Source organism: Sinohyriopsis cumingii, chromosome 2 (genome assembly GCF_028554795.1).
Source record: "Sinohyriopsis cumingii isolate HCF-2022 chromosome 2, ASM2855479v2, whole genome shotgun sequence".
Lineage (NCBI taxonomy): Eukaryota > Metazoa > Mollusca > Bivalvia > Unionida > Unionidae > Sinohyriopsis > Sinohyriopsis cumingii.
The window spans coordinates 160,544,426-160,572,387 of record NC_142962.1 but is presented as its reverse complement, the minus strand read 5'-3'; the positions used below and the strand labels follow the sequence as shown (position 1 = coordinate 160,572,387).

General features: G+C 35.7%; 1 protein-coding gene across 1 annotated transcript; it reads right to left on the bottom strand.

Moving 5' to 3' along the window:
* Window positions 1-4,155: 4,155 nt before the first annotated feature.
* LOC149806214 (trypsin-1-like) lies at window positions 4,156-26,923 on the bottom strand. Its single transcript, XM_089951154.1, has 7 exons — window positions 26,807-26,923; window positions 25,239-25,396; window positions 21,070-21,173; window positions 14,843-15,111; window positions 9,095-9,231; window positions 6,399-6,453; window positions 4,156-4,397 (listed from the first exon to the last, which is right to left on the bottom strand). Exons 1-7 carry the CDS (start codon window positions 26,847-26,849, stop codon window positions 4,300-4,302), a joined length of 864 nt encoding a protein of 287 aa, XP_089807280.1. The 5' UTR covers window positions 26,850-26,923; the 3' UTR covers window positions 4,156-4,299.
* Window positions 26,924-27,962: the final 1,039 nt, after the last annotated feature.

Genomic DNA, 27,962 nt, shown 5'->3' with positions numbered 1-27,962 from the left:
ACAAGTACACGTAGGAAGATATGTGGATTTCTGACCAGCCTTGTCAGAAACTTGATTCCTAAATGTTGTATCATTTTAAGATTTAGTCTCGTGTGAGACTGAAATGGTTTTTCACCAAAATCCTGCTGAGTGGAAGACGTACTGATAAATGTGTCATGAAATAATCGTCAGATGTACGAGCAGCATTTTCGAAAGTTTCGACCTTTTGCTCATCAAGGTAGGCATTCATGTCACTGTGGACACAATTCTTGAACTTTTTAATTAATATGAGTTATCTGTGGTTATTCACAATCTTGATTAACCATTTTGGTTTGATGAATAATTGTTCTTTTTCTCTTGCAGACTCGACTTGGGTCTGCGTCTGCCCAGTTTTTTTTAAATAAAGTCCCTAAACCTGTGTCGATATGCCTTAAGTACCAACTCATAACCTTCAAGACAGATTCCATAGCCATACCATAATCATCACTTTGTTGTATTTATAGTGATGTATAGATTTCATGAGCTTGCCAAAAGGTACACTTTCTAAAAACAGAGTCCAATGCTCTCTTTGCCATTTCAAATTTTCAGTAATGTTTTCAAAATGAGAAAAATATTTATCTCCTCTTTCTTTAAAAGGGGGTACTAAACTAATATTTCTGGTAAAATTAAACCTGAATTAGTGTGCAAAGTGGGGTAGTGATTTCCACTTGCCAGCTCTAATTCCTGCAATCTAAATTGAACTTCATTTTATTCCTCCTCTCTCTTTATCTGCATTTCCTTCTCCTCCTTTTCACATCGCATTTCATTTACATTAGCCTACTCTCTCTCTCTTTTCTGGATCTGTAATTGTATTTTTCTCTCTCTCTCTTTCATTTTTCTCAAATTGCATTTGTCTCTCCTCTTGCTGACACTGCATTTATATTTGTCTTATTTCTATTTCTGTAGCTGAAACTCTCTTAGCTCTATTTCCATCTTGTATTTTTGGTTTATATTCATTTGATTTCATGTCAGAACCAGACTGAGATTTACAATCAAACCCAAAGCACTTTTATCCCAAAAGTTTATTTTCCACCAAATATTGAACCAAAATATTTTTTGTTTCTTGCTTCGTTTAAGATGTATTCGCCTCAGAGAGATCATATTTTCTGGCAAGCTGGAGCAATTCATCATTTTTCAAGGTTTGTAACACTTCATGAGAAGGATTTAAAATAAAGTTCTCCACTTTAAATGACATTGTGGACGCTTGCTGGTTTCGCTATGTAAAATCAAAATATCAGTGACTAAAAAAATCCCAAAGAGAATGTCAATTTCAAATAACAAAATTTTCTAAAATATTTTAGAGAAATCTGTATCACGTATACGAACTAGCAATTTTCTATTACGACTCTATGGTCTTAAATTAAGTAACAGAAAAGAGTGAAAACCAACAAGTTTTGTAAAATTTAACAAATAATTTAGCTGCCTGGAATACAAAGTGAAAATGTCAAAAGAACTTACAGTATTGCGAGTTAAATTTCAAATAATCTAAAACGTTCTATCATCAGTCTTAATGAATAACGTTCTAATTATAATCCAGTGATGATCGAAATAAGATCCAGCGCTGAGGGTGTTGATGTGTCTGTAGTATAGAATCTACTAATGTACTAATTGTACAAAAGTGTAAATATGTGCTAAAAGTCTTCCAGTTAATCACAATAATACAATCCAAGATGTCCTTGTCTTTTCACTATAATTATAAATTAATGTTTCTGTCAAGAATATTATGGATGAGCACTTTCTATTTCAAGTGAAGAATAATTTGAATAAATAATTCCACCAAAATGAAATAATGATTACAAAAATAAGAATTATTCTACGGCAGATGTTAAGTGCAAGAATTAATAATTTTTAAGTAAACAAGACTTATAACAAAGAACGTGGGAAACATCAGACACAATAGGTTATTCATGGGGAAATTCCAGTATCATAGACCCAAACCCAAATAAACATGCTTACCTATATTGATAATGATCCTAATATTAAACCCACACTCATAGGGAAATTTTATCTATGTGTTATTTGTTTACAAAATGAAAAGAACACATGTCCCTAGTCAGGTACAGTCAACTTGATTCTGGACACAGACAACTCCAAAATACAATTATACATAACCTATAATCGCAGAGAAAAAATTAGACAAATACAAATGAAATAGTCATAACACCTGTTTCTCTTCTAATATATTGTTCCTATTATTCCTAAATATTTAGAACAAAATTTTGAAATGTTCAAAACCATTGCTATATTTTGTGTCACTGAAAGGTTTGTAAAGCCAATACCTTCGAACAAATCCATTTGACTGTTGACCAGACTCATCATGTGGCTATTTCAACACTATCTTGCAGGTCAGTTGTGGGCACTGCATCATTTAGATATATCTCAAAGTCACGGCTCAACGTTTAAAGCATACTGGAATGTGAACATACTGATAAAAAAAAGACAAAATAAACTTCAACCAAACGTAATATCTTAATAATATGTTAATGATTGTGGAGCCAGTCTTTGTGTCCTTTAATTCACAGCCGAAGGCAATCGCCTTGGTTCTTATAAACTGCGCATGCACACAATAACTCAACACAGACAGACAGACACACACACATTGTATCTATGACCGCAAGTTCAAGGTAGACTGAGATTCTTGTATTTCTGTCAACTCCTTAACACGTGTACCAATATGTAATGTAAGAGAAATCGAAGAAAATAAAACAAATAAAAAACAAACCACAAGTTCCATTTCCTACTGTTAAATATTTTAAACACCGCCAGTTCAACTTGAACGCTGAACACCAAACTTTCTCTATGCCCCACCTTCTATTGAGGATATTTCTATATTCTTTAGCTTTTTTCTCAGCTCCCGCTTTTCCTCACTGGTAATTATAATCTCCTCTTTGATTATCTTATTGGTGTGATCTCATCATAAACATGTACAAGGTTGATGTTGTTAGTTATTCCATCCATCCATCCTGACGTTTTAACCCTCATAATAAAATCTTTTTTGTGTGCAACACATACCGCAGCTTATAATGGATGGCGGTGATGATGGCAGACGTTATGCGGATTACATGACGTTCTCGGTTACGACATTCGAGAAGATTTTCTGGAGTCTGACAAAGTAATTTTTGCAGATACATTTCGTGGTCCATAGACGAAAGTATTTGTCATATTTCATCCTCTTTCGCGTTTAGTGTGGGGAAACCCATCATTTATTTTTCTTTTACATCAAATCGCCTTAATCTTTCAAAACTTTAGATTCATTACATTTTTTCATTACGTAACATCCTAGCCTTACGGGCTTTTCGGGAGTTTATAACACTATTTACTAGTATAGTTTGAAAATTAATCATCCTTTTAGTTAGGTAGGGAAACGTTTTATCCGCGTTGTAAAAATTAAGTTTGCAAAAACGTTTTCCTAAGTTTCGGTCTAGATCAAAGCCCAAATCCGCCATATGTGTTTTCATATTCTTCTTTTTTATTTCATCTATAATACTCAAGGACCGAACGAAAGCAATTTTTCTAAACCAATTAACAAGTCCAAAATACTAATTATAATTAACATGTCCAAAAGACTAATTATAATTAACATGTCCAAAAAAGTAATTATAATTAACAAGTCCAAAAGACTAATTATAATTAACATGTCCAGAAGACTAATTATAATTAAGATGTCCAAAAAAGTAATTATAATTAACAAGTCAAAAAGACTAATTATAATTAACATGTCCAAAAAAGTAATTATAATTAACATGTCCAGAAGACTAATTATAATTAACATGTCCAAAAGACTAATTATAATTAACATGTCCAAAAGACTAATTATAATTAACTTGTCCAAAAAATCATTATAATTAGCTTGTCCAAAAGACTTATTATAATTAACATGTCCAAAAGACTAATTATGATTAACATGTTCAAAAGACTAATTATAATGCAAACCCATCTGGCGTTCTCAAATATCTCTTTAAGTACAGAGTTTATAACAATAGTCATTTTTGTTGTTGTTATTATTATTATGATTATTATTATTATTATTATTATTATTATTACACTTCTTTGATACGCATGGATGTCAGATTCATTGGTGGTGTGTTCTGTATGGAAGAAGACTCACATATATTTATAACAGATAGAAAACACGTGTCCCGCCAAATCAAAATTTATTTTCACTTGTTTTTACACCATTATAACATTGTGTGATATCAGATGATACATTAAACATATTTGTGACATTGATAAGAATTATTTTCGATATGGTGTACGTTGTTCCTGTATGTATGCTTCGGCTTACAGATTGGCGCTCAGCCAGCTGTTGTAGTAGTGGACGTTCGCGTACACACCAGGATAGCCTTCAAAGCCACAGCCGTATCCCCAGCTCACGATGCCTGCAATGAATCATGAGTATTATAAAAAAAACCTGGTCGAAAGGATGTTTTCTAACTCCACCGCGTTCTTTCATAATGTTACATGTATAATATAGTGTCATGACTTCATCAATCCATGGTATATGTGTGACTTCCCGGTCGGACAAATGTTATTCGAACACGGTTACTGATTTCGAACTAAAGCATACATTAGCATATTTTGTCGCGAAACGTTATCTATCACTGAAAATTAAGCTGGCTAACAAGGTTCATTTCAAGCTAGTGCCAATGTCGCGCTAATCATTATCTCGAAACGCCCGGTTAAAATCCGCAAGAATATTGCACAAACGTTTTATCTTCTTTTCACCTTTTTCCAAATGAATTTGAAAAGATATAACGCAAAAGATGTGCTTTAATTAATACAGTCTGATTAAAATCAGGTCTTCACTGTCCTACGTGAAGATATGGCAGCGACCTCTTAGGGCCCTTTTTTCTAGTGACCTGTGGATTAGGCAATGGAAATGCAGCTTTCAAAAATGTGAAAGTGAGTCAGATCATTCGGCACACATTGATGCTCTTCAGCCGCGCTCTCAGTCTCCCAAATATAACGTATAAAACGTCATATGATTGGCTGATAAAATTAGCGAAAATTAGCGATTATTGGTAAAACCATTAGGTCACCAGAACATGACCCGTAAGCAGTCGCTGTCAGATCTTCACTTAGAACAATGGAGATCTGATTTTAATCAGATTGAAATTAATACGGAAACATTCCCCCAGCCCTTAAAATTGAGTTACAAAATGATCTCAATAACAGCTCAAAAGGAGATTGATCTTGGGGCAACAAAAAAAAAATAGTTACATCAGGCAGAGATTCGTCTTCTCAGTGGTCCAAATAATACAAAACACGTCCGGATCAGGTCAAGTGTTTCGAGTGGGAGAAAAAGTTTCTAAAATTTAAAATTGGGCCCGAATTTCCACTAAAGGGTACCAAAGCAAAAGTCTATGTATCAATTTACTCAAAGTGTATATAATACCCAATAAACGAATATATATAAATGCAAGAATAAAACGATGATCCAATTTCAAGTGAAAAATGACTGGACGTTTGTGTGTACGTTTTTTTTAGTGGGATTGGGGTGTCCGGAAACCCTGGACCACACACACACACACACACACACACAGAGCCAGCCCGATCTGGCCCTGTAAAATAGTTATGGTAAGAACAGGGCGACCCGTCCATATCGGCGTACTAGGTTGTTTCCTAGTGCTCAATGTTAAACGGGGCGCCACATTTGAGGGGTGGGGGGCGATTGCATGGTTCCCATAGGGCGCCAGTCGTTGGCAGCTATTCTTGGACCGCCTCTGAGTAAGAAACTTGAAATCTCCAAACATATATTATATTTTATTTTAATGATTTTTTTCTTCTATATTTTTCTTCTTCTTGTAACACAAGCTGTTATAATAACAAAATTGAGACCAAGAACGCATCTACATTGTGCTTAAAAATCTACTAGGAAAAATGTATTATTATTATTTCCACAATAGTTTTGTTTTATCTTTTATGATACTATACATCGATTCGTCAGCGAACATGATTCCTCTATCTCTCCATTTTCAAAGTGATGCAGTTTCCTCTAAATTTTAATTCCAGTTCGAACTGAGAGATAAATATGTAGTCAACTATTTTACGGTGATATTTTTTCCTCAGTTATCGAGGTAGGTCAGTCTTACGCGAAAATCTTGCACTCTTGCAAAGTTCGTGCAATGTTCTTTAAATTTTGGAGATAATTTCAGACTGACCGAACCGAAATATTGAAAGTGTTGTAAGGTCGGAAGCGCAAAATCTTGTCACAGCGAAAACAGCTGGCTGGATGTTAAATAAGATTAACTCGTGTCATACATGCAGTGGACGTCGTACATACACTGGACGTCGTACATACACACGCCATACATTCACTGGAGGTTGACGGACAACCATCACACTATGGCAAGAATAAATCTAAAACTGGAGAAACTTACCAACAAGCTCATAACTGCTCCCTCGTTTGCATACAAGAGGACCACCAGAATCGCCCTTAAAATGGTAAATACCACAACAATTAGGACATTATAAAGCATGCCACTACTATATAAATGACAATCGAATTTTAGTTATTCACCTGTCTAACAAATAAACTGCTACAGACCCTCTAATGATTAGTGACTAAAGAGGAGCAACTTCATGGAAGCGAAAAAGACGAAGTATTTAGCATTAGGTTATACGGTTGAACGTTAAAATGGAATTGTTATTACCGTGAACAATATTTATAGGTTACTGCATTTGTATGGGAAAATATGAACGAGATTTTCGGATGAAAATACTGCACGACCTTGGCAGTGCAATATATTCTTCCGACAAAACGAGTTCATCTTTTCCCATAAAAATGCAATTACACATATTATTATATGCTCATTTTCTTAATCTACCTAAGGTTTAATTATATAAACAAAAATACACTACAGAAACAAAGTAACTGAATATATGCCGTATTCCAAACTAAATGCACAAGCACAGATTCATCATTACACAACAACATTATTAATGCGTACATAACTCCGACCAGATAAAATGGAACTAAGTCGTGCGCTAGACATAACTTTCGAAAGAAAATGGCGTTTTGGTCTACTTAAAATTTAAATGTGGAGTCATATTTTGAATAAATGTGCATTGCAACCACTTTTCCTTTTGATCTGGAATGAATAGATTTTGATATTTTTGTCGATTCTACGAAATTTCGTGATTATGGACTGGATTATCTGTGCTAATTCTACATGAAACACATCGGATTGAAGCAGCGAGGGAGAAGCGTGTTAACATCTGCAAGTGTGTTTCTGTTCTGTCATTGAATGGTTGAAATCATAATGTGGGAAAAAATGAAGTCTTTCAATTGCAATAATCAAAAAGACGCTATGGAATATAATGTTTATTTCATTTTGAGTGCAGTACGGAGGATGTACTTGCACTTGGAATATAGTCGAAATTACAGTTCAATTTCGAAATGTGCAATCAAGCTGGAGAATCCATGACATGGTTCATGTAATTCGGATTTGTAGAACTAAGAAAATATATTTTGAGGAACTTCAAGCTGTAAAACTGTAAGTATATTTTTTGTCATTCTTATTACCAGCTAAAGAAGACAGTTTATGCCGTGTCACTTGCATGTTATTTGTAAGGACCTTGTCTGGCATCTATAGCTAGCCTAAATCCGAAACATTGTATCAAAAAAGTTAACATGCAATGTGCCAAAGCAGCTGGTATGTGTCAGTCCACGAAACATCTGCTTTAGTTCATTTAGAAACAAATTTAATCAACAAAAAGTAAACCGTCTACTACGACAGTGTACACGATTTCTTTACGAAGTAGTTCCAAATACACTACTGAGCACACGCGAATTCAATATGACATTGCACGTGAGTTCAATGAAATACTGCACGATTCTGACAATGTACAGTTAACGGAGAAAAAAATGAGCATATAATAAGAAGGCATTAATCATAGGCGAATGTAACAATGTATTCAAGAGGAGAATTTCACAGTTTATCTACGTAGTAGAATTTCACAATCTATTCACGGGGTAGAATTTTATAATTGATTGTGGAAGAATTTCACGATTTTATTACGGGGTAGAATTTAATTTTACTTTTTTGGAAATAGATTATCAGTCAGTCGAAATTCAGTAATAGGACTAACACTTGTAAAAAAATATTAAGAAAGACACCTGGATGCACAGGCATGAATGTTTAAATTATAATACCCAGGAAAACTAGATTTGTTGACTTGTAAAAGAGTACATGAAAGCATTGTTCCATGCACAATCATCAACCAGTATTAACGTCAATTTAATTACCAACACCTTTATTATTATTATTATTATTATTATTATTATTATTATTATTAGATACGATATTCTATGCAAAATTATTGCAATTTGTGACGAATGTTTTTAGTTGGTAAACAAGAGATGATATGTACAATCCTGCCATTCTTTTAAGTGACGGAGACGCCTTTTCCGATGTGCTAACTTTAGTTTTAAATTACCTAGTTTTACATCAGTATATTAATGGCTTATCTCAAAATACTCGAATCTACATATGCCATATTGTATTCGTCTATGCCTACTGAAAATCAGAAAATCTCGGAAAATATCGTATATACTAACGATTCTCTGTCTGGCTGAGATTGGCAAAGATGTTACCGATATGTTGTGATCAAGCAGTTGATCACTATGTGCCATAGGCGCTAAATAAGTGACTCTGCTGTCTGGCGATTTACTATCCAATTTTGGATAGTATCCCTACGCAGACATGTTAAGAGCAACAAACCAGTTCAAAGCACGTGTCCCCATTACTTTGTTAATTTTCATGACTTACTGAAGTCTAATATAACTCTTGGAAGTAATTTTAAACTAAGCACAATTCTCTCAAAAGAAGCGTGTTTATATGTGTGTTTTCGCAAAGTGTAAAATTGCAGATGCTTTTTGGAGCACTTATGTTGTCAAATCTTTATTTTCGAAGGTACGAAGTTTTGCACATGGTAAAGCTCTTCAATTTCGAAGGTTAATACATCTTGCTAGAAGTTCACAATCCCATAATGCCTAAGTAGAAGTCATCGCTTACAAAAGAAAGGAACTAGTGAAGTTTGGCAATAGATTATATTTATGCGCATGCTCACTTACCTGGCAAGCGTCTATTCCAGCCTCTCCACCGCATAACATTCCGTCCGTAATATCGGCCTGGCCATATGCTGCTCTACAGGTTGCAACGGACACCAGGTTCTTTTGTACTTCCTGTAAAGTAGGGGAAATTGATCCACCTACAGAAAGAGAAAGGAAAGGCCAATTAGTATCATTTTCATCAAACTCGCACTTCTGCTGTAGGTTTCATTCAGTGCCATTGATTTTGTACTAGCACCATTCGATGCAATAATACGAAAATGCACCAAGATTGTGGTGCGAATATTGTAAAGCTCTCGGGTATATAATGCATATCAGCACTATTTATGCATGAGTGATAAACATAAAAATATTTAGAATCTACTTCCCAAATAGAACAACCAAGTTGGGCTTCCTTGTACAAGTGTCGGTCCGATGTGGCTAAATAATGTTTTCTCAGCATCAGTTTGTACATTTGACTTCTTTTGGGTCAAAGTTGGCCCCACTAAAGGTCAAAGAACAAAATGATGTTAACAGTCATGTGTTATATCACATGATATTTACTTGAATCGATGTTAGTGATGTTCTAAATAAAGTTTCTATCCCGTCTGATTTAATCTTGAATAAAAAAACAAGCAAGAAGAATTTTTTTTTAGATCTAATCAATGAGCAAGACAACCCAGGCCATGGCCATGCTTGATATAATAAAATCATGTCGCCTGGTTTCCACGAACATTTTTGTAATTCGTGGACTGAATATGAGTCTCAAATATATGTAAATATTACTTATACCTCCAAGAAAAATAATTTTAAAAAAATGCGTGCAGCATTAATGAATGAGGTGTAAAATTGCGACTGTATCCATTTATTAGTGTTGAATTTTACGTGCCATCAATGACCTTGGCCTTTGTTAGACTTCTCTTTAGGGCGCGCCTAAAACAAACGATCTCCATTCCGCGTCGTGTATGATTGACTGAAAACAGGCTATCCTGTTAGGTTCTCCATTCGCACAGAAAGGCATGTGAAAACCGGTGACAAGAGCGATACGGATAATGTTTTCAACTCTATGGTGCATCCCTTCTTGAATTACAGAACAGCGGTAGATGCAAAAGTTATTTTTTTTTTACTTACCATTAACACGATTCAACTTTAGGAATCCTGTTATATGCAAGAATTATACATTGTCTTCTTCACTGCACAACACATCGTATACATACATCTCTATTTTCAAAATAGGCAAACTATGCGGCACTAACGTCAACGCCGAAATATGATTGGCTCAAAAGGTGATACTTATTATCATAGGAGCACGTAAGTGTCCACAATGATAAACTTCGCGAAAATGGCACGTTTCGGATCCCGTAACTTCAGTTTGGTACAACTCAGAAAAGTCAATTGTGGCTTGATTGATAGAAAAATATTTCAGAAGTAAAACAAGCCATACAGTATGGTCGTGTGCCTTTAAAGACGGAAATAGCAGAAGGAAATCGAGGGTCATGGGTGGAGCGAAGTATTTGGAAGTTCTGTACCTTCTCTCTTATATATTATGATAGAGAGGGTCCTATGTCAGAACGGTTCATCGGGGTAATCTAAGGTATTTTTGTCACTCTGTATGATTTTTTCCTTTAGATGATTGGTTTTTTTTTTTTTTTCTTAACATCAAGCTCGCGTCGAGCACCTGTGGTCTGTACCATGATAACCGGTGTGAAGTCTCACTTGCGTATAAATTCAATTACGGTACAGAATATGAGTACCTTCACATAATTGAATTCAAAATACATAGTAGTTGCTTCAGGGCCGGATTATCCATAGGGCCAAGTGGGTGTTATGTTTTGTTAAATAACACAAAACATAAGTTGGTCTAACTACTTTAATGGCTAGGTTCAACTCTGACTCCAAACGGAGAATACCCACGCACACTAGTTTCTCATGCTAATGTTATCATAAGGCATATAGGTTTACAACTGAGTGAGAGCCTTTAGGTGACCTGTCACTGTCAGACCATTTATAACAACAAAATGTTAATACCGTAGATTACCACAGTGGACAACGTGCCCAGGGCCCCGGAGGCTCGAGAGACCCCGTACATTATCGTATGATTTCACAGACAGGGCCCCCGCGGCTCAAGGTGTCCCCCTATATTATCGTCTGATCTCACAGGCAGTGTTGTTAGTAGTACTGTAACCATATATATGGACAAGGCAGAATAGCTCTGGGCCCATATGTTGGCTGTGCCCAGGGCCCTGAGTTGTTTTGTACCCACACTCCACACTCCCCAACATCTGCATAGTAAAACATGTACTAACTGTGTTTGAATTATGCAGCTTTGTTTCTTTCTGAATAGGGTATAGGGTATCATATTTGGCTAAATGCGTCAATGGAGAGGTAGAATTTCTGTGGCAATCACAACTTCCCCCCTCACCAATGCTTATGTCAGCTGTCAACTGTTTCAGCTCCCAGGTTTGCATAATGTCTAGTCCATATCGGCATGCTCTCCCATCCATTTATTAATCCACATCGACATACCCTACCAGTGAGTATTTCACTTCACTAGTCCATATCGGTATATACTATCACTGAGTCCCTCTATGTACATAATCCTTGTGAACTACTTGCTTGTGGCCGCACAAGTCTGAAAACCAATGAAGTTTCTTTTTCTTTTCTTTTTTTTTTTGTAGATCTCTAGATGTTACTTATGTTTATTCAAAATGTACCTACGTGGAGACTAGAACTCAAGACGGTTGAATTGAGTTACTAGTCGGAGACCAACCCCATCGACCACGTGATCAAGGGTGTCTTCTTTTTCTTCTTGCTAATCCAAAGTTTGATATTTTACTTAGGCTTGTGGTAACTTTCACCTCTGTGTAGACTCGAACCCACTGTTGAATTGATAGCTACACCAGGTCAATGATGTTTACACAGTGCTGGAAGAATCATTGCTTTAAATCACTAGAATCTGGTATTTCCAAAAGTAGAGCAAATCTCATGGAAAAAGCGCTACAAACAATAAGGGAAATAGATACCAAACAACAGAAACTAACATTCCTGTGGGTACCCTCACACATTAACCTACCAGGAAATGATAAAGCAGACCTAAGTGCAAAATCCAGCCTCACAAAAAATACCTATCTGACCATGCAATATAGCGTTACAGAAATATATAGTCAAATAACTCAGAAAATCAACCATAAATGGCAACAAACATGGGACAACAGCATCAAGGGCAGACACCTATACCAATGGCAAAAAAAGGTGGAGAGACATATTACAATACCTAGAACACTGCAAAGCCCAGATATCAGAATCATAAATCGAATAAGGACCGCTAAAACCTTACTCAAGGGAAGCTTTGGAAGACATCTCAACAAAGGAATGGACAACCACACCCACTGTCCCCATTGCACCAGCACAGAGACCCTGGAACACGTTTTTAATCAGTGCACCTATTACCACTCGCACAGAATGGAATTTCAAAAACAACAAAAGAAAATCGGATCGCCCTACAAATATCCAGACTTCATAAATCCCAAAACAAACAGCAACAAAGACCTAACATACAAAAACATAATAACATACTTAAAACAAATAAACAAGTATGACAAGATATAACCCAATGAGTTGAAAGCATTAATTGCTAGCTGAAAAGCACACTCAAGGTTAAAAATACAAACAGGATAACACAAAATACAGGCTACCAAACACACATCAATAACGAGAACAGGTACCTTTGAGAAGTCCCCAGGACCTGATTACTCAGCAAGGTGCCTCCATACTCGATATATAAAAAAGAAGAATAACTAACTTTACAAACAATACAAATCTCTACAAAAAAAATAAAAAATTATTAAATAAAATAAAATAGCAATTTTAAAAATAAAAACTAAAAATAAAATAAAATAAACTAACGAAAAGGGAAAGGGAAAAAAAAAAAAAAAAAAAAAAACAACAAAAAAACTATCTTTAAGAAAATGGGGAGACAGGCACCTTTCATAAGTCCACCCGGACCTGAGTATTCAGCAAAGGTGCCTGCACCCATAAAATTATTAAAATACATGCATGTACCAATCTTCCCTTCTCTACCTTCCAACTTTGCATGTATATATTCTGACTATAACATCTAAGGTCTGACAACAAGAACAGAATACATTAACTCCCTAAATTTAGATATATAAGGTGACATAAGCCCAGTCATCAGGACCCTCCGCACAAGGCGGAACTAAACTAAAGTCACAACAAAACTTATCATTAATAACACACTACACAGGGAACACAGGACTTTTTCAGACCACGTGCTGACAATTTTAACTATTAAAAAAAAAAAAAAAAAAAAAAAAAAAAAATATTATTATTATATTAGAGTTTGAGGCACAATGATAATTAAGATAATGGTGTGTGGCAGTTGAGCAGAAGGGGACTCCAACAAGAAAAGACCAGCAACTCACAACAACGATGACAGAAAGAAGACACAGACAACGGTCAATTGCCTCAAAAGAAGCTCTCACATTGGCTATTAGAGGGCTCTTCAGACATACCAAATTTTTGTGGCCCTAATTCAATATGATCATTTTTGGACACCGCCATCAAAATTCAAAACTTAAAAATTACAATACAAGAACTGAAAGTAACGGGTGACAAACACCTAATTGATTGGCATAATTTATGTTTTTTTGTTTTTTTTTTATATACATACACAAAAGTACACTCTGTACATAAACAAAAGACAAGAAAACTGCTATAGGTTAACATAAACAAATCTAACAACTATCAAGATCAGGATAATTACAGTGGCTAACACGACATTGATATATTTAACGTCCATTAGTACAACTGGACTCGATTTGAACAATAGGCTTTGGCGTTTCTAACAACATGGACCTGTGACGTCGGGCTCCTCCTGGACTCATGCCTTCCCTCCTTTGCCACGGACAGACATTTTAATTAAGTAATGCGGTCATCGCATATAAACACGGGGATGTAGTGGCACCATTCCTACAAACCCGATCAAATAAATAGCCTGGTCATCAGGCATTAACAAGACGCAAAAGTACTAGTACGTAAGCGTCTATAATTCAATATTCATATTCAATTGCATTTTAAGCTTGTCTAATAGTCAGAGTTTATGTCCTATCCTGTGTGTCAGAAAGCTACCTCCTCCTCCTCCCCTGCCATTTTTTTATTGCAGTGTTACATTTAGCTGCTGATTGTGGGAAATTTTCAGCAACACAGACGTGAATGCTATTCCTTGAACTTTGAAATTCTAACTTAAGCAGGAACTAAATGTAAGTATGGGTGAGCACTCGGATATACATAGCCCCTCTGTGTACATTAGATAAAATCCAAAATCTAGCTAGTAGCAACTGCATCTTACCATATGGTGAAACTCCTACAGGTGTATTTATGTTTGATTTTACTTAAGGATGTATATCAATGTGTAAAGACGAAGAAGAAGAAGAAGAAGAAGATGATGATGATGATGATGATTATTTTATGTTTAGTTATTTGATGTTTTATGCATAGCAATACATGAAGGTTTTATCGTGCGTAGGCCAAACACAAACCGCAGCAAGTGACCTGGGCTAATCAGAAGGTAGAATTCTTAGCCCGCACCCTTCTGGTCACAGAAATCTGAAAACCAATGAATTTTCTTCTTTTCTTTGTAGATTTTGGAACTCTATGTGTTATTTAGGTTTGTTAAAAACCCGCACATCGTGTCCCCTTAATGATGATGCTGGCGAGAGAGAGAGAGAGAGAGAGAGAGAGAGAGAGACCCACCAGATGTAGTCGTTCCCCAGCCAGTGACCCAACAGGCTTCTCCTGCGGTGTAGGTTGTTTTAGCGAGGCAGACTGGTTGAATTTCAGGCTTGACAGGGGGCTGCTGGGCCAGGATCATGATAGAAACGTCGTTATTCAGTGTGTTGCTATTGTAGTTTGCGTGTTGAATTATAGCTGATACAGTCGTTTGGAACCAGTGTGTATTTGTCGTATGAGTTGAGGTAAGGTGATGCGCTCCCAAGACTACGGTCCACTGACTTGCTCTTGAGCTGAAAAACATATTCACATATGTATGTGGGTGTGTTCATGCACACACACACACACACACACACACACACACTTGGAAGGAAAGGTTACGAAATACTAAACAGAATTGTAGTTGCACATCTTTCTTCCTAGATTTTGCTTCATTCAGACTAAAATGTACGTTGATAATTTTTACAGAAATGAAATTTAGAGGTACTGAAGCTCGATTACGAGTGTCACCGCAAAAATTGTAAACTGAGACTGGTAGATGTTCAAACCAAACTAAGAATGCTTGTATATGGGCAGGACCGCACAAACCAAATGAAGAAGGCTGGTATGTGGGCAACATCGTACAAACCAAATAAAGAAGGCTGATAGATGGGCAAGACCGTACAAACCAAATAAAGAAGGCTGGTAGGTGGGCAACATCGTACAAACCAAATGAAGAAGGTTGATAGATAGGCAAGACCGTTCAAACTGAATGAAGTGTGTATGTGTGTGTGTGTGTGTGTGTGTGGTTGTGTGATTTGATTTTTCAACCTTGCTTTAAAAAAAATTCAGTCATATCATTACGATGTCTGCAGTGTGGCAGTTTATAGTGATGTCTAGCACTGGGGCATCATGCCGCAGACATGTAGTATAATGTCCCACCCAGTCACATTATCCTGACACCAGGCTGACCAGTCCTTACACTAACCTCTTAATGCTGAAGTAGCATTTTTGTAAGTCTTTGGTATGACTCGGCCGGGCATCGAACCCGCGTCTGAGGCAGACGCTCTGACTACTTATGCCACCTTAGCAGTTACCAAAGAGGACGTCTGGTATGTGTACAAGACCGAACAAAGCAAATGAAGAAGGCTGGTGTACTGGCAAAACAGTACAAAGCAAATGAAGAAGGCTGGTTGGTGGGTAGAATCGTATAAAGCAAATGAAGAAAGGCTATGTTCTGCATGCAATACACTGGAGTATGAATATCATTTTTTCTTAGAGTGCCAGTTATACAGATTTAGGAATCAAATGCGTGTATGTATGTATGTATGTATGTATATATGTATGTATGGAGAAATAGAGCAAATTTGTTTAAATTTATTGAACTTATAAATTCAGAAAATATTACCATTATACGTGACATAATTGATTTTATATTTTAAGTCTTTTGAACTGAGAAATATTACTGTATGTTGTTTTTATAAACACCATTTCTCAGTATAGGATAGGCTATATATGGCGGCCAGTATAAGTGGCGGAGGAAGAATCCTGGAAAACCACGGTAAGGACACCAACCCACGCGAAGCTACAGGCAAGCTTTCTCAAACACCCACATATACCGAGCCCGAGACTCCAATCCATGCGCACAGAGGTGAGATGGCAGGTGATCGGTAAAGGCGAGCAAATTAGACAACTCGGCCGCCCGGGGCCCCAATAATATTTTATATTTAAACAACGGATGTTTGACGATAACGATGACAACAACCACCATGGCGATTGTCGTTATTATTATTATTATTATTATTATTATTATTATTGTAGTAGTAGTAGTAATAGTAGTATTTTCAAAAATAGGTGTTAATTATATTACAAAATGGATATATCTTAATTCTTGGTTTCCAGATGAATCTTTCTCCAAAACTCTTTGCGAGAGAAAAGTGGGGGTGGGGATAGGATGGAGAAGTGTGATTGTGTATGTGCGAATCATATCATTGCTTATGTATGACTATCCCTTGTTTAATATAATTAAGTTTTTGCTTCCAAATGTGCGTGTAGTTTCATTGTATATCGTTGTAACATATTCGTGTATTGCGTTATCTGCTATTAATGTACCAAGAATGTATCCCTACTATTAAATTGGGCTACGGAAAATAAAAAAGAATGGCACAAAATTGGTAACTGCGCATTTAAAAATCGGTATTTTGATCTTAGGAAATGAAATTATATTTTATTGAGTGAATTATACTCTATTAATTGCAAAATTTAAAACTAAATAACATATTCTATTAAATTAAAATATTGAGTGTATTATGTATCACTGTGTAAATGGATTTTGAAATAACATGTAAAATTTAAGTGATAAGTCCTTGTGTTTCTTGTCCAGAATGCTTAGTGACATTTGCATTCTAACTTCACGACAAATTCCTGTTTAACAGGAAACTTCTTGTCTGTCATGTTGGCCTCGCACTCCAGCGAGACTGGCATTTCTGACTATGATGAGAACTTGTTGGGCTTGCGTTGCTCGTATAGGGAGTTCAACCAGTAATTCATCGATAAGTACGCATAATTTCTAGTAGCTTAGAGTCGTTTAAATACCGCGATAATATTGACTAAAGTTGTTCGCCAGATAATTAGTACAACTCGGAATGCATTCAACTGTTGTTGTAGTTTTTTCTTCAGTTTTACGATGAATAAGTTATTCCATCAGACTTGTTATGTAGGAGTTTAACTAAAAGTTGTTGGGGGTTTTTTTTTGTTGGTTTCATGTCATTTTTCAGCGTAAGATAGTCTGTACATGCCGACCAGTAAAACTGGTAGTGAAAGAACCCGGGGGAAAACCCGGTAAGAACCATCGACCCACGGGAAGCTACTAGCAAGCTTACTCTCATGTCGATATAGGATCATCAGCCCGAGACTGTAACCAATGCGGACAGAGGTAAGATGGCAGTGATCTGTAATGGTGAGCGCATTTGATCACTCAGCCGTTAAAAGCATTAGACGAAATGTAAATGAAATCGTTTTCAATGGCAAGAATAAAATTGTCATTTTGGTTTACGACATCTTTTTTTGATAGCTAGCAGTAGCGTAGCAAGAAATCACCCTCACCCCACCGGCAAAACTTAATTATGGGTCCTCTACAAAGGCCAGCTTTTCTCATTCCTCAAAAGTGACTAATTAAGTTTTAATGAAACGGTTCTGTTATGTATATCTATATTATATATTTATTTTTTCTCTATCATTGCAGATTGCAAGAGTCATTTTGTAAACAACATATTTCATAGCTAATATTAACTCATGATTGTGGGTTTGCACTTTAATAAAATGCCATTTTGTTTGTGAAAAGGTTTACTTGGATTTTGAGTTTAGGGCATTGGTAATCCCCGTAGGAAAAAAACAAAACATTGTCTACATGATCTTTGACGGGTAGCTAAAATTTGAGAGAACTGCAAATCATAGGAAGAAAGGTAAGTTTAATTTAGATTAAAAGAATTAGAACTGGCAGGCGGAAAGCACTCGTCTTTTGTAGACACACGTTCCGGTTTGATATTACCGTGAATATTATGTTAGCAACCCCTTTTAAGAAGTAGATCAATATTTTCCTCTGCTAAAACTTAGCAGTGGCCAAGACAGCATCGCACTTGATTATTACAAAGTGTACTCGTTGGAAAAGTTCGTGAAGTCTACACTTCACTGTCGATACAACAAAGTGATGTTTATGATATGGTTAAGGAATGTATCTTCAGGGGTTACGAGTACGAGTTGCTACCTGAGGCATATTGACAAAGGTTTAGGAATTGTAGAAAAGAAAATGGACAAACCCACGTCGAATTTACAAGGGAAAAAGAATAATTGTCTAATAGGTGGTGCCAAGCAAAGAGGGTTGATCAAGATTACAGTTACCTCAGACAGATCATATTAATCGAAGAGTTCAAGAATTGCGATAATACCTTGATGAGCAAAGGTTGCTCGTTCAGATGACGATTAATCACTGACTCACAAAATTACATTTGAAAATAAATCTTCCTTTCCGCAAGTTGTTGGTAAAATTTGTCATCTCAGTCTAATACGAGTACTTCCAAATCTCAATGTGGCACAGCTTTAGGAATCAACTATCTGATAAAACTGATACGAAATCCTTATATCTTCCTTCTTCAGATTGAAAAAAAGCAGTATAATAAAGACTGAGCTATTCCAAAAATGTTATTATTTCAATAGGTCAAGGTCAAGGCCATGTAATGAAAACAATACACTGGTTGGGTCAAACAAACCCCGGTCTAATTTTATTATGTGGAATTATGAACCATTCATGTCGAAGGGCTATATATCACGTATTGGTGGTTCTGCCAAGCCTATCAAGGGATACATGAGCTTTTAAGAGTCTTTTACTATCAGGTACTTTGTCTTTATCCGAGAAGTCTTCTTCTAGTGAAAGTGTTCTTAATCAGGGAGTAGAGTTCGACTATTTTTAATGTTCCTCTCCACTGTGTAAATTTGTCATCAGACTTGGTCTGAGAACCCGTAACAGTCAGAACAGAGATGTCTATACCCATGGAGGGTATTCGTTTATTACTAGATAATGACCTCGGTGGACATACGGTTGTGGTTAATCCACTTGTAACTGACAAGTCATGTTTGCATTAGAAAGTTGATCCTAGTAAAAATTAAATCCCTGGTTTATACCATGCTTATGAAGTTCTTAGAGCAATGGCAAAGAAAGCTTTTGATAATGATGCTGATCGGGACATTATTCCTTTAGATGACACATTTATCAGTCAGTTAGTTAATACGGTCACTTTTGCTCCCTGTGTTAATCGATCAAGAGGTATTGCTCACAGTGTTCCTCTTTTCAGTATTCATTATTTCTATTCTGATTAGTGTAACAAAAGACACTCCCTCATTGTCTAACTGGAACAAAATCCTGAGATCTCCTGCTTGCTTTAGAAGGCTATTAGCAAAAGTGAAGCCACACAAGTACCAGATTGTTTGCAAAATGGGTGCCTTATGAGACAATGGAGACTACCTGATGTACACTCTGGTGACGAGTGGTCAGTGAGCTATCAAAGTCATATCGATGGGAAATTCTTAGTCAATTCCATGAAAATCTTTTTTACTAGTCATTAGCAGTGAATAAGACTGATCAGAAGATCTTAAATCATTTTTATTGGTCGAAACCTAAAAGATATGTTTATAAATGCTCTAAATATTGTCACACTTGTCAAATGGTACGTAAACTTAATAGAAGATACCCAAGGCTCATCTGCAAACTGTTCCTGTATTTGACGAACCATTTAGCAGAATAATTTAGACTGTGTCGGTCCCTTACTTAAGACCAAGTCGGGCAACCAATACTAGTTGACCGCAATATGTCCTTCCAAAAGATTTACAGAGACTATTCCTTTTAGGAATATTAAAACTTAAACTGTAGCAAAAGCTTTGATGATTTTACATTCTTTGGCCTTCCCAAATCTGTTCAGTCTGATCACGGGTCCAATTTAGTTTTTTTATTGCTCTGATACAGGAAAAGATTGCCACGAGGGTTTTCATTTGCTGTTGTTTGCTGTTTGGGAATCAATTCAAGTAACACATAGCTTTTAGTCCTTTTGAACTAGTGTTTGGACACACAGTCCGTTGACACTGAAGTCATTAAAAGAAAGAAAAATTTATTTCAACCGATGAATACGAAATTAATCTTATTGATTATATCTGATTTCAAATATAACTTGTCAAAGGCTTGTGAAGTAAGAAGAACTACACACACACACACACACACACACACACACACACATATATATATATATATATATATATATATATATATATATATACACACAGAGAGAGAGACACGCACACACACTCGCGCGAACAACACACACTGTATGTATCATGTAAACATGTTGTCTGTTGTCTGCGTATTTGTGTGCCTGTCATACTCCAAGTGTGTGATTTTGTGTGTGTGTGTGTGTGTGAAAGAGAGAGAGAGAGAGTAGAAAAAGGACGACATTTTTATCTTTGCACGGGATGAATACAGGACTTAAGAAAAAGAAGGATTGTTTTGTGGAAACATGAAAAGAAAACATCTCTGGTTATATACCTTGTTATTACGGGTCAATAGAAGACAGATCAACGTAAAATAGAAAGAAGATCAGTAAAATGCTTCTTTTCCAGAAGTCCCGGTTTTTCTTGCGATGTAAACCTAAAAAGGTTCTTCAGTATCTGAGGTCTCTCTCTCTCTCTCTCTCTCTCTCTCTCTTAGATAAATACATCATACATACCCAACTGTGCAGTGAGCAGCAGTTACGACTTTCAAGGTGCCGTCTCTACCCACGACGAGGGAGCCTCCACAAGTCAGGGACGACGTTCCTTTCCTCAACAAGACCTAGATAAAAAAAGAAAAAAAATTAAAATCAAAATCAGTTGCATGCGTCTATACTCCAGTCAACTAGTTTTTGTTTTCAATTTTAATTTTTTTAAATTCCATATTTAAAATATAGATATAATAATTTGGAAAGTACAGTTCAATGGTCACTTTTAACAAACAGATGGATAGATGGACAGACAGCATAAACGATAAGATAATAGCTCAATACAAAGGCGAGTGCATTGATAGTGAAACCTACGAATTAAGGACAGTAAGGGTACTTGCAGGAATATCCTCAATTATTTCTCAGCTATCACATCGGGCCCTTCTAAGAATTTAGCCGGCTGTGGTACGCAACTCTGTTCAGCTCTTAAACTCTTGACAAGACCTTTGACCTTTATACCTTCAACGTATGTTGTCTAATTATCAACAGAGGAATCGGGTGCTGGTGATGTGATGTACCTGAAGTTATGTCCCTTTCTGGTGCCGCCACACCTCCACCCCCGATATAACATTCTTAATATAAATATTAGTGTACTATTTTCAAATTTTTAAAAATGTGTTTATCTTTATTTTTCTGTGGAATGCATGTCATGACTCATTCTCTTTTTGTGTCCTAAAGTTTACCAGTGTGATAACTAGGAATAAAAGACCGGCTAAAAAGTGTCACATGACTTTTCCAGGAACAGAATATAAAATTCTGCTGTAAATCTATAGAAGTCACGACTTTTATTGTTATCCATTTTATAGACACTTTACAACCGTATGGCCTTACCACTATCATTCGGATACTTTTTGTGTTGGTTTAATTTCGGAATATCCTATTAATTAAGTATGGGCTCAAGATCAACATCAGCAGCATCTCCGAGCGAATATAGACTTTCATGAGCGTCTCTAGTCTCTTGCACAAATATAATGTTTGTGTAGGAAGTACCTCATAACGAGCATTTATTAAGTAGTACATATATTTACTTATAAAGTTCATAAGTTTTGAAGTATAAAAACATTGTGTCACCCTGTTTCCTTCATCTACACATCTGATATGCGAATGTGTAATGATATTTTAATTTGTATTGCCTTTATTTTCTTCGATTCAGTTTTCCTCAGACTATAATATTTTCGTATTTCTTCATATATTATGAAAGCCACTGAAGCCATTCTGGGATTACCTTGCGAGAAAGCATTTTGGTTGAGTCCAGGGCCATGTTTAACTTACGTGATGAAAATGTTTCGTATCATGTTTTTTTTCCCCCTTAATTTGCCAATCTTTAAAATTGTATTATAATTTCTTTCACATTTTCTGGTTTAAAAAACACTTCGTTCTCCATTATCATTTTACTTTTTTTTTCTTTCTTCTAAAGAATGAATATAAAATGACCTTTCATCTAATTTCTATAAATAATTCATCACAACATGATTGATAACTGAAAGTGAAAATCCGACATTTCAGGTATGTTTTATATTCATAAACATTAGCTTTGTATTGAATTTGGATATTTTTATGGCTTCTATTCACTGTTTTATTTAAATGTCTATGATCCCGGGGTAATGAGTTATTAAAAATCAATCCTTTATGAAAACATCCAATTTTAAAACGAAATATATCAAGAGATTTTCTTTTCTACATAGTGATAAAATTATTATGCGTTTATTACTTCGGGTACAAGTTTTTCGGTGATAAAGAACAAAATACTTATGATTTTTATTCGTTTATTTTAATTTTAAAAAAATCAAATTACATTGTTTCTTTGTCGTACTCATCCACAGCCAAATATCAACGAAGTTGTGTTGCTTTTTTGGTTTGGTGTTTTACGTCACAGCAATATAAGTAGGTTATTAAGTGCCGAGGCAACTTGAGTAAAGTGACACCCAAGGACACTCCACGGTGGCTGACCCATTCTAATCCGATGGTAGGATTCGAACCTTCACCCTTTCGGTCGTGAGGCCGGCACGCCAACCACTGAGCCACCGGAGATTACTTTAAGTTAAATTAATGAACAATTTCTACAACGTTTCTCTTTTACATGTGAATTACTTGTACGAAAATAATTGTTCAAATCGATTTTAGTATTGCAAACTACATTGAAACCTCCTGCAATTGTCGCCAGTTTTGGATTTTTCTTTAGATGGCCTGGATGAGTCTGACAATTGTAATACCAATAATGTTAAACGGCTTAGAGGAGTCTGAGCGTAGTAATGACAATAATGTTAGATGGCCTAAAGGAGGCCTGGAAGAGTTTGACAGTAGTAATGACAATACTGTCAGTTGGCCTAGATTAGTCTGTCAGTAGTAGTGACAATAACTTCGATGGCCTAGAGGAGTGTGACAGTAGTAATGACAATACCTTAGATGGCCTAGAGAAGTGTGACAGTAGTAATGACAATAACTTCGATGGCCTAGAAATGTGTGACTGTAGTAATGACAATAACTTAGATGGCCTAGAGTGTGACAGTAGTAATGACAATAATTACAATGTTCAAAGCTGAAGTGTCTGTCCTTTGCTTTGATTTAGATAAAGCAAAAGATATTTGGATTTTTACTATTAAGCATAACAACTACAGTTGTGTAGATAGTTTGATGTCAAACGTGAACAGAGACCCTTTACAGTTTTGGGTATATATTTGTGTAGCAGCTTTGATCAGATACCTCGAAATTGATAGTCTGATAAAAATTGAACAGTGGTTAAGTCGATGGTCTCAAAGTTTTTACTCCATATGTTTTGTCATAATCAAATAATTTGCTTGTTTTTGTTAAATACACATGAGATCATTATCAACAAATCTTTTGAACAATTAAGGAGATAAAACTAACAGATACGCGTGAATGTTGAGGAGGCGGGTAACAATGATAGAAATCGCTGTTTGGATTGAACCTCTAAGTGCTACATGGATCAAATTACTACTGAATTAACAAAGCAATTGGTGCAGATTATTAGATGTTACTTAATCCACGTGGATACATTTTAGAAAGTATGGTTTTGACTTCATGAAAAATATTATCAAATAATAAGATCACACATTTTGAACACAAACGGTTTCTTCTTACATAAAATGCAAAAAAAAATGTAATATTAAATTATGTGTAGGTATAGTGCGAAACCGCATTCTGGTCCAGGTTCCCTTCTGGAGGTAAGCATGGGTCACGTGAGTGTCCTACACGCGAGTGATACAATAACACCCGCATCTCAGTGATTTGTTGATATGAAGGATATTACTTTAGAATACCATGATAAATGTTTTAGTGGTGTATTGTTTCCCACATATTTTGGCAAGTAGATAAAATATGACGTTTTTTTTAATGATTCAGACTAGTATATTAATTTTTTTATATTCAGAAACGGATGACTGCATGGTTAGTTTGACTGCCTTATCGCTTTTCACATTACCTTTATTACCAGTTGTCTAAATGCACTTTCCAGAATTTATCAGTAATCACTTTAATATCAGAATTTGAAATTTAATAGAGCCAAATTTAAGGTTTACAAGAAAATGACTCAAAGATAGCGAATGACGTGTTGGGGTTAGAGGTTTCGATGTAATTAAAAAACATGAGCATTTATGGCTCCAACATCTGCAGCACAAAGCGTAGGTCTTATCAGGTAATCGGCTAGAGAAAGTGTTCTTGGGTGTTGCAATGGCAACTGCAGCGCCGCCCCATCTTTCGAATCGTCCGTACACAGGGTACTATGGCCCGATACGTATTCCTAATTTCATTGAATTTACCTTGTAAACGACGCTTGATAGATGAGCAAATATAAAATATTAGTTTTGAACATTTTAATAACCACTGGGCGATTTGGGGAAGGATAATTTTGCAGTAATTGTCAACTTTATCTTTGAAGCTTCTGGGTAAAGAGTGAATTCGAATGTCAAAAGGTGAAATTAAGTTTGTTTTTGTTTGTACAAGGCGTCGAAGCCATGTCATTACAGGTTAGACATGGTAACAGAGTGAAATTGCGTTATGATTTACGTATTGAAGGAGGTGCATTATCCCAGCGTTAAGTATATATATCACTCGATTGGCAGGTGCTTGGAACTGGTGATTTGTGAATATTCTGGGCCTCCCAAGAAACTCTGACTCACCTGCCACGGCCAGCTGTTGGGAACCGCTTGTTGACCTCCAACGATGTAGTGGGAAATAAGATTCTCAAAAGTTGCCACTCCGCAGGTTGGGTAATTGTTGGTGACCACACCTTCGCTGGATGGTCTGTTGCCATTCCCTTTATGACTATGCGGCTTTCCTATGTGCAGAAAAAAATACGTGAAGCAGTGGCTTTGCTATTCGCTTTGCAACTCCGTGGTTCTTTTTTTTCTCAACCTTGTGAACGCAAATGTCAGAGGTTACATATTAGTAATAATTGGCTTCTCATAGTTTTCCAGTTTTCTCTACCTCGAACAGGAGGCTACACTGAGTACATACAGAGCTCTAATTTATGAACAAAGGTCGGAAGTAAAGGTAAACATGTTTAAAGGCTAGAAATAGGATGACGAATTCAAGGGACTTGTTCGAAGCTAAATCCATTCATCCGTCCCACCCGCAACACCCAACCCCGTTGTATATCATGGCATCCAATCTTTCCCCTGCGTGCTACTCTGTTAGGTCCTCCAAACTATTGGAGGAACGTCTAGATTATGTAGGATTACGAGTGTTGACGATACGGCGCTTTGTAAAAGGAAAACAGAATCCCTCTTTTACTTATCAAGTTTTACAAACCTATGATGTTTATTGACCTTGACATTGCCGTTATTTATAAAAGAAAGTTAAATGTGTTCCGATATAGCATGACACAGAAATTAAACTGGAAGACATAGTAAGGCCTAGAAGTACGCTTATTTTTCTTTCTGTTGCTTTCAATATTGAATTAATTCACCTAATGATAAACTTCTCTGACCAAATGAATACTTCTAGTACTCACTGTCGCAAAATCTGCGAATTATTGCATTTATTCGCATTAAAAAAATTTTTTTACTCAAAGATACGATACGACGTTTTTATAAAGAGTTCTGGCCAATATATCATTAATCATAATGTTGATTTGTGTTTGATTCTAATAGCAATCCCAGCTAAATAAGTAATATCCTAATGCACTGCATTTATTTATTTATTTATTTATTTACTACTACTACTACTAATAATAATAATAATAATAATAATAGTAATAATAATAATAATTTTATTTATTTATTTATTTATTTATTTATTTATTTATTATTAGTAGTAGTAATAGCATTAATAGTAATATACCTAACCTTTGGAAAAGTTTTTATTTGCGAGGAATAATGTCATAAAAACGTTTCATCCCAATAAGTATATTTCTATGTTCAGAAAAATAAGTAACTGATGTAAATTGCTAATTTCTTAAATGTGTGAAGTTCATACTTTAATAACCATTTCAGACAAAATCTCTTTTCCTAAATAGGTGACATGCAATATGTGCAAGAACTGAATCAATTTCTACAAACTGAAGAATTTCTATTCACTTAAAAAATTGTGATGATCAATTTCCACAAATTGAAGAATTTCTATTCACTTTAAAAATTGTGATGATTTATTTTATACAGCAGTTAATTTATCTACATATAATCAATAAATATTTACTCTGCGAAAAATGGTAATTTAGGTATGTAATTATTTTTCAAAGATATCTTACCAGCCACCAGCCCAACTAATGCGAAGACCACAAACAGATTCATTGTACTGCCAACACTGGTCTCGTGAACCGTTGAGATATATATCTTAGCATTGGCAGGGTCAAACAAAGGGAAGGGATTTTCTTATCAGAACAGTTAAATCTTGAAACATCCCTGTACTCAAACATCACGATTTTCATGTGGAAGAGATAAAACATGCACCATCCTTAGGCCGAAATCGCGCAGTGTCTCTGTCAATTTCGCAGCGTAGACATAATTAGAGTCAATTTACCAATTAAAATGACACCTGTTCATTAGGATCCACCCCATAAATTTTTTTTTTGTTCATTTAAAAATTACATGCATATGAATTAGCATGAATGCTAATTATATAGTGTAAATTTCATAAACATTAGTTGAAAATGACATAATTATTCCCATTCAATTTGCTATATAGTGTCATCCGTTGATGTTTGTCGAGCTTATATGCCTTTGATAATGTTTTGGTTAATACCTCTTTTAACAGTAGCATTGGTCAGTTTTTCAAGGGTATCCGCACGTGTTTCACTGCATCGCGGTCATATATTAAATAATTCTGACCGATATCGTGACACTGTAACTGTGTCAGGAACACAGATCTAGCGAAAGCATGTGTTAGCATATTGAGATGAAATAGCTTACAAGGATTTTTCTTTTTTTTTTTCTTTAAGTGCATAAAGATCTTCGAAACTATTCAACCATTCAAACTGCTGACTTCAAATCACATAGATGAACTACTAATGTAAATATATGTTAAAACAGATATTATTAAAGCAAACACAGTAGTACTAGTATTGGGCACTTGGTTGTCCTAAAGCAGAGGTGGGCAAACTTTCCAGTGCAAGTGCCGCATACACAAATTTACACCTTGTCGCGGGCCGCATAGTTCATTAAGTAAAATAATTAATATTTGAAATAGCAAAAACAAAAGGTTTTTCTAAATAACATTTAATTAATTTTCAGTTGTTAATATGTTGTTAATATTTGAAAACTTAAACTTCAAAAGAAGCACATTTATTTGATAAACAGAGTAACATGAACAGAGTCAGTGCGAATGATGACTTGTCCTTAGGCCGCATGAAAACCCTTGGCGGGCCGCATGAAAGCCCTTGGCGGGCCGCATGCGGCCCGCGGGCC

Bases quoted from the DNA above. Each gene is read 5' to 3' on its own strand.
- LOC149806214 (XM_089951154.1), bottom strand. From the start codon at position 26,849: ATGAATCTGTTTGTGGTCTTCGCATTAGTTGGGCTGGTGGCTG. The intron at 6,454-9,094 runs GTAAGTGAGCAT...TACCATTTTAAG, and splicing joins CTGGAATAGACGCTTGCCAG to GGCGATTCTGGTGGTCCTCT. The intron at 4,398-6,398 runs GTAAGTTTCTCC...GATTCATTGCAG, and splicing joins GAGCAGTTATGAGCTTGTTG to GCATCGTGAGCTGGGGATAC.